General features: G+C 34.7%; 1 protein-coding gene across 10 annotated transcripts in view; it reads right to left on the bottom strand.

The window, feature by feature from the left end:
* Positions 1–15,353, bottom strand: part of SSBP2 (single stranded DNA binding protein 2) — a 324,480-nt gene that overhangs the window by 187,116 nt on the left and 122,011 nt on the right. For all 10 annotated transcript variants that reach the window (XM_003822253.7, XM_063604176.1, XM_003822255.6 and 7 more), the window contains exon 4: positions 7,324–7,408. In XM_003822253.7, the coding sequence (XP_003822301.1) occupies positions 7,324–7,408 (85 nt within the window). The remainder of the gene's footprint in view (positions 1–7,323; positions 7,409–15,353) is intronic.

Raw genomic sequence — 15,353 nt, 5'->3', positions numbered from 1 at the left:
TATGTTCACACCAAACAAATTAGTTGCCTTGGGATGCAGAGTTCAAGCTGGAAGCATTCTGAAACAGTGAACAGCTTTGGGAAATGTACTGGGTTACAGAACATAACAGTTATGCTATCCAAGTCAGTCTACCTAGTGTGATAAGTATTTACTTCTCACCGAGTTGTATTTTCCCTTGTTTTCATGCTAGTCTCTTCCTTCCTATTACTCCTTAAATGTGAGCCTTTTTCACACCTTTCTATCCCCAGGCCTCAATTCTTATTTTACCTTTACTACTTCATTAATTTAACCCACTCTTATCCCTTAATCCACTTTCTCTATGTTCTTCCTCCCTAATTTCAGATTTCTGCTAAGCATATCACAAGTCCCATATCATCAGCCACATTAATTACAAATTATTTTTAATTTTTCTCTCTTCCTCAATACTTACAACTAGACAGTCTCTTTTCTTCTTCATTCTCATTCATTATTTTCCATTTTATTTGTCACCATTTTAATTCAGGGGCTGAATTTTCAGCGTATATCAACACTATTAGAATAGCCTCCTAACTGTGTTGGCCTTTAATCCTTGCCTTTCTTCAGTCCTCATCATGCCCTCAGATTCACCAACCTAAAATATAATTTCCTATTTTTTGAATATGCTAAAAAATGACTATGGCAGACGAAGCAAAAGTTTCATCCAGTGTAGTTGGAAAAGTACTAATGAGAATTTGGAAAACCTAAATTTTCATGGTTAAACCACACTCAGTCTTTAAACAATGACATGTCCTTAACTTCTCCAGGTACCAGATTTCTTATCTATTCAAATGACTAAAATAAGCAGTTTTCAAACTTTTTAAAAGCTTTTGAACTGTAATGGATTGAGATGTTGTAAATGAATAAAAGATTTTTTTAATGAAAATTATTACTCAAGAGTTCACCAAGAACCCTTGAGAATTCTAGAATGGGGGTGGGGGTTTGAGTCAGATGCAGAAATAGCTATTTTAATGCTTTTGGAAATGATGAAGACGTTACCTAAGGCATCCAAAGTGGGATTACAGAAGAAAAGACAGTGTTCAGGCAATGATTTGGAAGTTTTGATAACTAGTTGGAGGTAAAGAAGAATAAAGAGGATAAAAAGAAGAGTCATTTATGTCATGGGTAACTAATTATATAGAGATTCAATTTAATTAGAAAGAGAAAATAGAAGGAATTTGGATAGAGGAGAACTGAAATGCTTTGGTTAAAAGAGAAGGAGGCCAAGAACCTCTATGATTGGGTGTTCTCTCATTCCTAGGCACGATCTATGGCCCTTCTACAATGCTCCAGGAATTCAGGGACTTCAGCATGAAACCGCTTTTCAGTGGGATAATTTCACAATCTCCTTGCAGTTTTAAAATTCTACCATCTGTTAGCTAAGCACTGACACTGTGTTTGATTTTTCTACTCTAGTTAAACAGCTCAGCTTAGTGTTCCTTAAATATACCTTATATTTTTCCAACTTCATCCAGTTTCTCTGATACACCTTCCCTAGCACTTGTCTTATCCAAATCCTAGTCATCATTCAAAAGCCAGTGCACATTTGCAGCATTTAAACCTATACAGTATAGGGTTATTATCTGTATTACACTCATAGCAGTTAACTCTTGATGTACACAGCTCATATACCTTTCCAAACAGATTATGAACCCCTAAAGGGAGAAATTTTTATAAATCTTTGCACCTCCCATAGCTTCAATCCAAGTAATTTGTACATAAATAGGTATTCAAAAAAAGTTAATAAACAAATGATAGAAGTGACAGTGCATCCCTGGTGAAACCCCACCTCCAAGCCAAAGACAGTTTAAAGCCTGAAAGCCAAGCTAAAGGTCAAACCCACAGACTAGATTGAGAAGCTGTCTTCCCATTTGGCACATTTTTCTCTGCTTGATCCTCAGCATTCAACTATTTTACATACACCTACCCTTCCCTAATTGGTTTTTTACACTGTTGTGCCCACCTTTGAGTGGTGTCTTTGTTTTAACCTTTTTTGCATACTCACAAACCAATCAGAATGCATTCCCCTATTCTGAGCCCATAAAAGCCCTGGGCTCAGCCACACTGGGAGAGAAACCACCCGATTCCAGGTATTCAACCACCCTTGCATACTCTCTCCACTGAGAACTGTTTCATTGCTCAACAAAATTCTTCTCTGCCCTTCTCACCCTTCAATTGTTAGTGTATCCTCATTCTTCTTGGATGCGGGAGAAGAACTCAAGAACCACCAAATGCAGGTATAAGCTATAACACAGTCGGGCTGGGGCATGCCCAGCCCAGCCACAGACTGAGCTGGTGTGTAGGTGGGCCGAGTGGGTGGACTGCTTCCTGCGGCAGGCAGCATGGCTGAGCAAGACCGGGGGGAGAGGTGGCATCACCAGCCAGAGGTCCCCAGCTTGCAAAGTGACTGAGAAAAATCCTGTGTCAGAAGAATGATCCTAAATTATGTCTACCAAAATCACTTCCCTCAAGGATAATCCTCCCCTCCAGCATAGTTACATTTGTTAGTAGTTGTGCCCTTGTCTTCTTTAAAAAGATATTAACAAATATATACATTTTTAAGGTAAGTTTGACTTGGTAAGAAAACCTTTAAATCCACCTTGAAAATATCTGTACCTTCTTTTACAAGAGATTCTGAGTCTTTCCTTCTAGAAAGTTTAAAGCACCTGATCTTTGGGAACTGATAAGAACTATCTACTGTGGCTGGCTGCAAATAATTCCTTGTATTATAGGAGTAGTCATTTGTGATTTTAAACCCAAGAGACAATGGAAAGCATATGACGTATATGTAGAATAAAAGAAATTAACACTAAAAATAAATGCAACAAAATCAATAGACATTTCATGAAGTCTGAAAATAGATAACCTAGGCCAGGCGTGGTGGCTCACACCTGTAATCCCAGCACTTTGGGAGGCTGAGGTGGGCAGATCACCTGAGGTTGGGAGTTTCAGACCAGCCTGATCAACATGGAGAAACCCCATCTCTACTACAAATACAAAAATTAGCCGAGCATGGTGGCACAGGCCTGTAATCCCAGCTATTTGGGAGGCTAAGGCAGGAGAATTGGTTGAACCCGGGAGGCAGAGGTTGTGGTGAGCCAAGATCACGCCATTGCACTCCAGCCTGGGCAATAAGAGCGAAACTGTGTCTCAAAAACAAACAAACAAAAACAGATAACCTATTCTTGTTAGCACAAAATAGTGTGTCACATCATTATAGCTCTATCCATTATTTCTGACTAAGTAACTATTACTTATCTCATAGTATACATTCCATCAAAGACATAGTACTTGAAATTGTGAGGCTTTTATTTATTTAAAAAAGATATAAACCTCTAATCTCAGTTGTCAACCCCCATCAAAAACAAGACAACATAATAATTCAAATCTATAGTTTGGGGTAAGTGAAAGATGAGTTTTGCTAATGATTTTTTGTTTCTTTCCTTCATATCAAAGGGAAAAGAATAAAAGTAAGAGATATATACACTTTTCCAAGTTGCCAAAATACAATCATTTTAAATGAAGCTGGATAAAAAGTAAAAAGTAAACAAGTGGCTATAAAAATATGACTCTACAAATCTAAGGTATTTAGATACATTTTTACTTAAAAAAATCTTTAACTTATTTTCTATGATTTCTACATCTCCCATAGTAAGTTATAAATTTTATGAATTTTACATCTCCAATTGTAAGTTAAAAATGCATGCTATTTTTGAAAGAATATCATGTTTTTTTAATTTTTTGATACTATTGGCAGCAATCACAGGCAGTATAACATCAGCATGAAAATAGTAAGGAATAAAGATCTTTCCATTATCATCTTTTCACATTTACCAGAAACTGGATTATAATTTAAAAATATTTCAGTGAGAGAAGGGTGCTTATGATGTTTAAAATACATACTTTGAAAAAATATATATTATTTTTACAATAAAATGAACTTTAAATAAAGTCATCCTGTTCTGTTTCTCTCTTTTCCACATTAGTTTCTTCATTTATTTCTTCATGGATTTCAGAAATCCATATCTATGTAAAATTCTAGTCTTATAAGATAAATACATTCTGGAGATCCATTGTACAACATAGGGCATATGATTAACAATACTGTATTGTGTACTTAAAAATTTCTTAAAAGGGTATATCTTATGTTAAGTACTCTTACCACAAAAGGGAAAAAAATAAAGCAAAAAGGGGAGAAGAACTCTTGGAGGTGACAGATAAGTTTATGGCATTGGTTGTGATGATGGTTTCACGGGTGCATATTAATTTCCAAACACATCAAGTTTACATATTACATATGTACAGTTTTTTGTATGTCAATCATACCTCAGTAACGTGGTTAAAAATAAATTTTAGAATGGCTGAAAATTACAACTATTCAGTTTATGGATGTCTCTCAATATGTGCACATACAAAAAACAACAGATGTCTTTCATAAGAAATGCTAAATGCCTGTGCATGTAACATGGTAAATGTAAATTTTATTTCATTAAGTTTTTTAGTTTCCAATCTCAGAAGAGTGATTAGAACTCACTGAAAGGTGAAATTTAATCTGTTTTAAAGTAACTTTCCTGAATGTGAAATAATTAATAATTGCAGATATTTGGAAAATACAGTAATATATGCAGACAAAAATAAAAATCATGCATTATCCCAATATCAAAAGATAGTCATTTTAACATTTTGGCCTATTTTAAATTAACAGAATTATTCATTATTTACCTCATTATGCCTCCAGTATTTCTTTTAAAAAGTAGTTTATTTGTCAATATTCATTCAATCTTATAGATAAGTAACTATAAAATAATAAGACTAATTTTAAACATTTATACATGCAAGTAAACATTTTTAACGCTAAAAACGCAGCTACTGAAGAAAGTATTTTTTAGAATGCTTTCAAGTACTTTATTTTAAATTATTAAAGTATTTTAAAATTCAGTAGGTAAACATATTAATTACCATTATAGAAGTAATTCTGTAATAAACTCAAATGCAGAATATAACATTCTAGAATTTTACCAATATCTTATTGTTTGTTCCTGTGTTTTCCATTTTCTTCCCCAAGTCTTTCAAACTATTATATTTACATGTTAGAAATAAATTTGTTAATCATTTTCAGAAATTATCTACTATTAAGAATTTAGGAAATCCTATTCATGAAAATTACCATAAAAGAAATTAATGTATTTTTAAAAATCCAATTGTAATATAAAATCATGTAGGTCAAACTCTATCTTTTCACCAACCTCCAATTAAAAAACAAATCAGAGATGTATTACCATGAAAAGAAATTGGTTTTAAGATGTAATAAAAATGGCATCCAAGAATAAATCAAATCTCTTAAAACTAATATTTAAATTAAAATTAAACATCTGACACAATGTGCTAATATTCATAATGAATTATAAAATTCAAATACTGATTTTTTTCTAAACTATATTTTCCAAGGACCAAATTACACGGTAAGGGGTTGTTTCTCCTTTAAAATCTACTCGAATTTTACTCCTACCTCTGGCTAATGCTCATTTCCAAAACCTATTTAAGTGTATTTCTAAAGCTAATAAGTGTGAATACTTTGAAATTTTCAAAGTGTCTTATGAATGCAAGATGATGATGATGAAAGTGACGATGACAACGATGATCATTTATCTAACGCTTTTAGAAAGAGCTGCTAAATTAGTTCACTTTTCCCCTTAAGATCTCCATGTTGAACAGTAGGGTACATCTTTCTACAGAATGCAATTTTGGAAAAGTATTTATATGATTAATTTCTTAAAATGTAGGCTATCAAATATTGTATCTCCTTTAAGAGTAGGACACTGGCACTCTCTAATGCCATCTAGTTGTCAAAATTAGTGGAGACAATATCTCCCGTGACTGACAGGCCAAATCAAGGCATGCATCTCTTAGTATAAGGAAAAGATGAGATGGGGTACCCCACTCCATCCAATTCCTCATATTCTTCATGGGTAGATCTCTGCTTTATTTCTTCTGTCAACCAAGGGTAAAAAAGGAAAATGAGGTTGTTCAGATAAATCCCATGTCCTGGGCCCTGCCTTATCTACTTTTTCTCTACTTTTTATTTGCAGTAGCATCCCATTCACTCAGATTGTTCCCCAAGAGCTATTGTTCAGTGTGTAACAAGCTTTATGAGTACAATCAATGTCAGATGAGGTAATCACAAGCACTCTCACTTGAATAAGGTTAGTACACATTTAAAGAATTGCACAGTCCCTGCCAGGTAGCCAAGATTTTCACTTTCCGTAAGTCTGCATGCTCTTCCTCATGCTATTTTGGAGGGTATAATTCTTCTGGCCATTTCTAACTCTTCAGTCTAAGGCTGAATTATTTTCCTTGGAAGAACAAGGTCTTTTTTCCCTTTTGAGCGCTGGTTCTGGTTTTTAAGGCATTTTACACAGAATGATGCCAGCCTCCACAAACTTGACAAGTATCCCTATGGTTAAGTTTTAGGTACTTACTATCAGTTATTTCCTCAGGCTCCAGCCCCAATTCACTTCCTCCCAACCAAGGAAACTTGATTTCCTCCATCTTAAACTCAATCTGTCCCTCTTTTATGGTTAGTTCTGCAAACACGTTTCCCTAGCCCCTTCATAATATCATCTTCTCATTCTTATCTTCACTGTTTTTTTTCTTTTCACAGTTCTACTTTCTGATACTATCAGCTCTCTAAAATCAGATTTGCAGTCCTTCTAAAAAAAAATGCTCAAGCCAAGGACACTCTACTGCCGTTCCTTAAGAATTAAAAAAAAATTACATTTTCATTTTTGCACAGAATCTTCTACTCTTGTCTGGTATTTCCTTTAATCCACAATAAATTTTATTTGGGGAAGTGAATTCAGCAGGGAAGATATTTAGCCTTATGATATATAACCAAAAGTTATAAAAGGAGAAGAATAGAGTATTTCTATATTTAATCAAAAATCTTATGTGCAAGGGAGAAATTTATCATTTACAGAAATCTTATAATGAATGTTTTTGTAGAATAAAAAATTACTATATATTTAATTTTCATAAAATCTGAAATTTCACAAATCAGACATGCTTAAAGATAAGAAATTTCTTTAATAGCTTAGAATTAGGCCTACGCTTTATCCTAAGCTTTAACAAGACTCAAATGCCCCTTTCTATTTCACATTTAAAGTTATGAACCTACTGTTCAAGAAAAAAGAGACCAAACAATTTCTTAAGTACCAAAACAAAAGAATAGATGAGCCAGTGTATTTTTTAAGAGCAGTGGTTAAACAGAAAACTGACAGTGTAACTTTGTAAAATTATATGTTAACTTACGTAATCATGGAAGGCTTTTGCTTCACTTGAGTGTTCACATGTTTCACGTCTCTCTGGAGCTGCACAGTAGAGATCCCAAAATACACTAAAAAAGTAATCATGGTAACATTAAGAAAATCATACAACACCAATATGAGAAATCACAATTCCAAAAGTAGAAGACATGTTTTTCTTTATACAAAATGTTTTGTCTTCAGAACAGATATCTATCTGAAAGACTTAAACGCAAGCAAGGCTCTTCATGCAATAACAGTGTTACCATCTAGCCATCTTTCAGAAATGCTAAATAAGACTTTTATAAAAAAAAATTTATAGCAATAATTTAAAAATTGTCATTCTTATAACTGGCTGTTTACATGATATAAAACACTTGATTGGAGTAGCTGTAATACTTTCCACAATTTTCCCATGAAGAATAGAAACAGTAAATAATATCCTAATTTAATAATTAAGGAATCAAGTGGTCCATTGATTTTTTTACAGATAATTTTGTTGTCCAACTCATAGGCCAATACCCTGACCATTAAATTATATTGTTTAAACAAATGTATTTTCTTAATAATGGTGTTTTTCCCCACAGTTACCAAAATAGTAACTTTGAAAATACATTGTAACACTTCTTTTTTTCTCCTATTCAAGAACAGTGGGAAGTGAAGCAGACTGGGGGGGGGGAAATTATGCTCCTTACAAAACATACAGCTCTGGTCATCCTTCCATCTACTAAATTAACAATGAGCACATGCAAGGATTCAAAAATCAGGAAAGCAAATGTTTTAAAGTGTTGGCTATAAATAAAGGCAATTATAATTATCGATAGAATTATTTTTTTATTCCACATTTCCCACCTATAAAAGTGGAAGGTAGATTAAGACAAGTAGTTAAGAGTACAGGCACTGGAGCAGGACATATCTGAGACAGAGCCAGACCTGCTGATTACCAGCTGTGACAGCCCTTGAGCAAGTTGCTTAAACTGATCAGAAACACAGTTTCCTCCTCTATAAAATGGGGTTGCTGAGAAGATAAAATTTATACCATATATGCACAGTGTCTGACATATAACAAGAATGTTATCAATAATATCATCAACACTATAATTAGTTTGCATGAAAGCTTAAAATGCATATATATTTTTAAGGCAGGTCACTGTGGTAAGGGCACACACGATGAGGATACAACAAAACTTGGTAAACTGAAGCCAGACTTTTTGTTTCAACCTTCAAAGATTCATTTAGTCTGGATCTCTCTCTTCTCAGCTAGGAGAAAACATTCTGTAAGCCTTACAATGCAAAGTTAAGTTCATAATTAATTCAGTAAAGTAAGATTACCTTCAGCGGGGAAAAACGTGAAAAACTGCATATCGACATTATTTCCTTCTCAATTTCTATAATAAGCAGTAAATACAGAGAAAACAATAAAAACAAAAATAATTTAAGTAAATTTCAATATTTTTAGGAGAGTGAAAGTTATAACTGAAATCCTTGCAGCCTTACTGGGAATAATAAGACCCGTAGATAAACAAGGATACAGCTAAAAGTTTTTCACCTGGATCAAGTGTGTTATGCATTACAGTGTATTGCAATAATGTTCTTAAAGAACTTCAAAGATCTTAAAACCGAAGGTTTGTAATGTAGTCTTTAAACTGTATTTAATCAAAGAATATTCCATGCAGCATTATATGACAAACAATATAATATCTCTTCTTCTTTCCTAATTTCCCTAATTTCCACTCAAGTAACAGAAGACCTCTCTTGAAAAGTATTCCAATTGCATTACTTTTATAATTCCATTGTAGTACTTTTTTTTTTTTTTTTTTTTTTGAGACGGAGTCTCGCTCTGTCGCCCAGGCTGGAGTGCAGTGGCACGATCTCAGCTCACTGCAAGCTCTGCCTCCCGGGTTCACGCCATTCTCCTGCCTCAGCCTCCTGAGTAGCTGGGACTACAGGCGCCCGCCACCACGCCCGGCTAATTTTTTGTATTTTTAGTAGAGACGGGGTTTCACTGTGTTAGCCAGGATGGTCTCGATCTCCTGACCTCATGATCCGCCCGTCTCGGCCTCCCAAAGTGCTGGGATTACAGGCTTGAGCCACCGCGCCCGGTCCATTGTAGTACTTATAAAAGATTACCTCACACAATGGACTGGGGGGAAATAATTTATTGATTTATTGTTGGAGTATGCCCTAAGAGTTATTAAATAAACATCAGAAATAATTATTTCTAAATATATAAATTAAATATTTATCTTATAATAGTAACATTGTTCTACTTTTATTTCTATATTTGCCTTTATGGATTTAGTGGAAGGTCAAATATTTATAAGACCAACCTTAGAGATTATAAAACAAGTGATTAAAAGAGGATAATTTTATAGGTGGTGTTTCTGAGAATCCTGTATTGCTTATACATGATCTTGTTTAACATAGGCAAAGAAATAGAGCCTTTAAAAACATGTCTAATGCAAGCCTTGTGCTAGGTAGGTCCCATATTTTAGTGTCTAGGACAAGTGTGTATTATTTTCCATACATTTACAATGTCTATTCTATCATTCTAAAGATCAGTAAATCTTCAATTTTAAAAAAGCCCTACTCATCAGGAGAGTTTCATAATTAAGTCTATAATAATCTAGGATATGTTATGAAATTTACATGATAAAATTAATTAAAAATTAAATACAAATTTAGTTTTAGTGCTATGATATTCAAGTTTTAACACATGCCCCATCTATTTTATTAAGCATATGTATGTTCTTCCGTCTAAGAATCACAGGTATGAAAGACATTTCAAAATTTTATCATTTTTAGAAAATTCGATCACATTTTGCCTGTTTGTAAAACAAGGTTGAGTATCCCTTATCTGAAATTCTTGGGACCAGAAGTGCTTCAGATTTAAATTTTTTTTGATTTTGAAATATTTTCATTATACTTAATACTTAGTGGTTGAGCATCCCAAATCTGAAAATCCAAATTCTAAAAGGCTCTAATAAGCATTTCCTTTGAGTTTCATGTTGGCACTCAAAAGTTTTAGATTTTGGATCTCAGGTTTTCAGACTAGGGATGCTCAACCTATATAGTGACTGGTATAATACCATCCTAATATTTGAGAACAATTGGCCATATCATGACATCAACAACAAAGGCTGTAGTAAGACCAAAATATATGATTTTAGTCCACATTCTGCAATTAATCCATGCTTGGTTTTGTGAGCTAGCAGACAAATCACTTAACTATAATGTTAAAGCCTTATTTAGAAAATAATGAGGCTAAAACCAGAAGACTTCTATAAACCTTCATGAATAGAAAATTTAAAAACTATTTTCTTCTAGTAATATTTCAAATATGCATTAAATATCATGTCTATATAATATGCTGCCATACACTGCCCAAGAAAATAAAAAGGTATGTAATCCATGGCACAAATGTGACTATTGGTCCAAAACTAGTGATGAATTCAAAATTGCTCACTTGCTCAAAATTGCTCACTTCACCTATATATGCTACATAACTTGATGTAAAGTTATATAGTATATATACAAATTTCACTAATATTTTTAACAAATGCTTTTGGCTGATATTATGACAATGTGATAATTAGTATACAAAAATGTAGACTTATCTCCTAGAGGAAGAAGTAGGACTTTTAGTTTAGGTAAGTTTCATAGCAATACTTGATTTGTGCTTGGGTCGAGGGATTTTTCTGATGTACTTTAGTAAGCTATTCTGATGATCCACTGTACTTGTTCCTTTATCTCCAAGAGGGCCAAGCTCAGAAAATTTTGAACCTCCAAAGATGCAGACTTTGCCCCTCTACAACCTGAGATGCTGGTGACTAAGGAGCTTCTCAGTTCCTCTAATCCTACAACTATTAAACATGAAAGCAAATATTATCCTTGAAATGTAGTGGGTTCATCATCATGAATAATACTTTAGAGTTTTATACAGTCTCTTTATTCCCAAGCAGAAACAAGTGAAAATTTTATATTTTACAAATGAAGACAGAGACTGAACACAGAGAAGCAAAACTTACAAAGTATTGAAATCTTTGATCTTATATCATTTATTATTATTAAAATCTTCCCCTCATAAATCAAGAGAAAATACGGCATTCCCAAGTTGAAGATTCTCAACCAAACACTGTATCTCCCTCTATTCCTGAGAATGTAAGTTGAAATGACTTAGGTAGCTTGTTAATATCTCAAGGGAACACAGAAAGCAAAATGGTTGTCTGAGAAGTCTACAAGGGTGAATAAACATGCCAGATGTGTCCCAGAAGATGGAATGCTAACATAATTATACAACTTATGCCACTGGCCAGATCTAGGACTACCCGAAAACAAAATTTTTTAAAAAGACAGAACAAAACAATAAAACGCCATGGAAAACATTTTTTTCTGAGGAACAAGCACCGTTGTTATAAGCTCAAGTCTTAATAACTAAGGAAGTCATTTGTCTTTGTCCCAAAAATATATCAATGAATGTTAGTTACTGACAATCTCTGTTTAAGAAAACTATCCTATCCATTCGTAAGACCAAAAACAGTTTCACATGAAATGTGTATGTACCTGTTCTTCATCTTAGAACTTCCCCATATGTATAACTTGTATTAATATTATTCCCTAGCATTACTTAATACCTTTAAAAATGAAAGCATTAAATTTTGCTTCACTTTTATAAAATTCTCACAATACTCCTGGATTAGAAATCAATTTCTATTTTAAAATATAATGAAGATAGTTACCATTATTGAGTAAGTACTATACAAGCATCATATACAAAGTATCACATATTCAACATCTAATCCTTCTAATTATTATCCCCACTTCGTAGATGAAGGAACTGAAGCTTAGGTTAAATTAGATTAAATAATTTGCCTAAAGTCACACAGTGGCAGAGCTGGGCTTGAGCCTTTTAATTATTACGTTATTTTGTTTCTAACGTGAGTGTGGTTTTAAGAGTTCTTAATGCAAGACTCCTTATTCTGATTATGGGCAGGTTTCTACAGTTCCAGCAGTCTGAGCAGCATCAGCTATTATAAGAGTGGGATGGATATCTGTACCAGATAAGACAGCAAGCACATTGTTAGCCTACCTTTGACCCCATGCACCAACTCATTTCCTGAATATCCTATGGCAACCACCCCCTCACCCTACATGCAGCTGCCAGGGATCCGTGGATGCCTCAATATAGACATGACTCAGAAGAGAAAACTTTTGAGTCCCATTTATATACACTGCCTGGAATTAGCCACTCACAGTGCTCAAATGGGAAATGTAATTAATGACTTATTAATAGTGGGACACTGAATTGAGCTCTGTGATTAAGAAATATGTGTTACTGAGATGAGCACTGGTTACAATTCAGGAACTTGAATTCTAACTCTAAATTTGACCTTGGGCAAATAGTTTTTTGATTTATGTAAAAAGAGAAAATAAATGTTATGTATTTTACAGTGTTTTATACAGAGACAAAGAGATGACATACGCAAAAGTAATTTTAAAAGAAGCTTAAAGGTACTAAAAATATTATAGAAAAAGTCTCATATAGCTAGTATAGCGAAATAAAAAGTTTTCTAATTAACTTGAGTAACATTTGCCTCACTTTTCTTTCGAGTCCTTTACATTTAATGAAGATTCCCTCCGTTTTTTACAATGCTCTCTCCCCACCAAATTTTCCTCTGTATTCCACATGCCTTTCCTCTTCTCCCACGCTGAATTTTAGTTTTGTTCTCTATGGCCTATGTTTTTTGCCTTCTCTCTTGCTAACACTTTTTCTCCCTTCTCACTCTTATCAGCCTCCTCCTTCTAGCCCCGTTGTCACCTACACTGTCTTATACGATGCTTAGTTTAACCCAACTCAAATAGTTATTATACCTTGCCTGTTATAGGAAAGACATACCAGATGAGTAAAAACCAGTAAGCCAATTATAAATATTATACCATTCTAGTGAGCTAACTAATGCCATTGCACTTGTTTTCCTGTGGGTATTTGGTTATTCTTAGCTATACCTGATATTATTCATTAGGTTCTAAAATAATTAGAGTGCTAGCATACTACAAGATTGGACTTTCCACCACCAGGTGAAAGAAACAGAATTCTTAGAATAATCTTACATTTTATTTTCTCTACAATGTTATATATATTTGATTTCAGGATATAAATACAGGGGACCAAAGTCACTTTAAAAGGTGCTCTATATTTTTATTTTGTTAAATAAAAATGAGGTATAGGCTGGTTGTGGTGGCTTATGCCTGTAATCCCAGCACTTTGGCAGGCAGAAGCAGAGGTGAGTGAGTCTCAATCCCAGGAGTTTGAGACCAGCCTGGACAACAACAGCAAAACCTCATCGCTACAAAAAAATATGAAAAAGTAGCTGGGCATGGTGACATGCTCCTTTAGTCCCAGCTACTCAGGAGGCTTAGTTGGGAGGATCACTTAAGCCCGGGAGATGGAGGCTGCAGCGAGCTATGATTGTGCCACTGCACTCCAGCCTGGGTGACCCTGTCTCAAAAAAAGAAAAAAAAAAAAGGTGTACTTGTCTGCTCTCAAGCTGCTAATAAAGACATACCTGAGACTGGGTAATTTATAAAGGAATGAGGTTTAACTGACTCACAGTTCAGCATGGCTGGGGAGGCCTCAGGAAACTTACAATCATGGCAGATTCACATGGCGACAGCATGGAGAAGAATGAAAGCTGAGCGAAGGGGGAAGCCCCTTGTAAAACCACCAGATTGTGTGAGAACTTACTATTTCTAGAATAGCATGGGGGAATCGCCCTCATGATTCAATTACCTCTCACCAAGTCCCTCCCACCACACGTGGGGATTATGGGAACTACAATTCAAGATGAGATTTGAGTGGGGACACAGCCAAACTATATCAAGAGATATGGGAGTTATAAAAGGCATCATATCAAGAGCTATAGTTTCTGCAATTAAAACTTTAAATAGAAAGTTTTTAAAAGCCTATGTTTTAAAATTGCACAAGTAAAAAAACACATTAACATCAGAAGAAAGAAGCTTATTGGCATTTTTATTTCTGGAACTAATGTAAGAGTTGGGAATGTTTAACAAAAAGTACAAACAAGAAGCAAGTTTTCAGAGGGGATTTGATTCAGGTAAATGTATTATAAACTGGGATGCTGAGTATGGGGTAAATAAACTAAAAAGGAAAAAAAAAGTGATTAGGGAAATCACATTAGAAACAAGGGAAAAAAGCTCCAGAAAGTAAATCACACAAATTTCTCTATCCTATATTAAAGACAGAAATTCCCCCTCTTCCATTCTGAGGCCTTTGCCTCTCATCTCGCTGGCACTTTGTTCTGCTTATTTTGCATATGTCATATGTATCTCTTTTTCATACATCTTCAGACACTCCCACTCTTCACCAACTTTTCCCCCGAGTCTACTAGTCTCTGCCTCTTTTCTCAACCCTCTTTAATCCATCTTTTTTTTTTTTTGAGACAAGGTCTTGCTCTGTCACCCAGGCTGGAGTGCAGCGGTGCAATCTCAGCTCACTGCAGCCTCCACCTCCCAGGTTCAAGCGATTCACCCACCTCAGCCTCCCAAGTAGCTGGGATTAGAGGGGAACGCCACCACATCCAGCAAATTTTTGCATTTTTAGTAGATGGGGTTTCACCATGTTGCCCAGGATGGTCTCAAACTCCTGACCTCAGGTGATCCACCCGCCTTGGCCTCCCAAAGTGCTGGAATTACAGGCGTGAGCTACCACACCTGGACCCTCTTTAATCCATCTTTATGTTGATGCCAACTGAGTGTCTAAAGGCACAAATCTGATCATATCAGGGACCTGGTTTAAAATCTTTGGGATATAGTCCCAAATCCTTAATGTAAGCAGGACTTCATAATCTGTCCCCCGCTTTTGTCTCTTTATATTTTATCACTTCCTAATACTGGACCTATAGATGAACTGGTCCATACCAAATTACCTGTATTACTTGAGTGTATGATCATCCCTTTTGAGATTTCACATTATTCCTTGCTCCAATTACCCTTCTCTCACTCAACTTTCAGCTCAGC

This window comes from Pan paniscus, chromosome 4 (assembly GCF_029289425.2).
Source record: "Pan paniscus chromosome 4, NHGRI_mPanPan1-v2.0_pri, whole genome shotgun sequence".
NCBI lineage: Eukaryota > Metazoa > Chordata > Mammalia > Primates > Hominidae > Pan > Pan paniscus.
The sequence above is the reverse complement of the archived record's forward strand: the minus strand, read 5'-3'. Positions and strand labels throughout refer to the sequence as shown.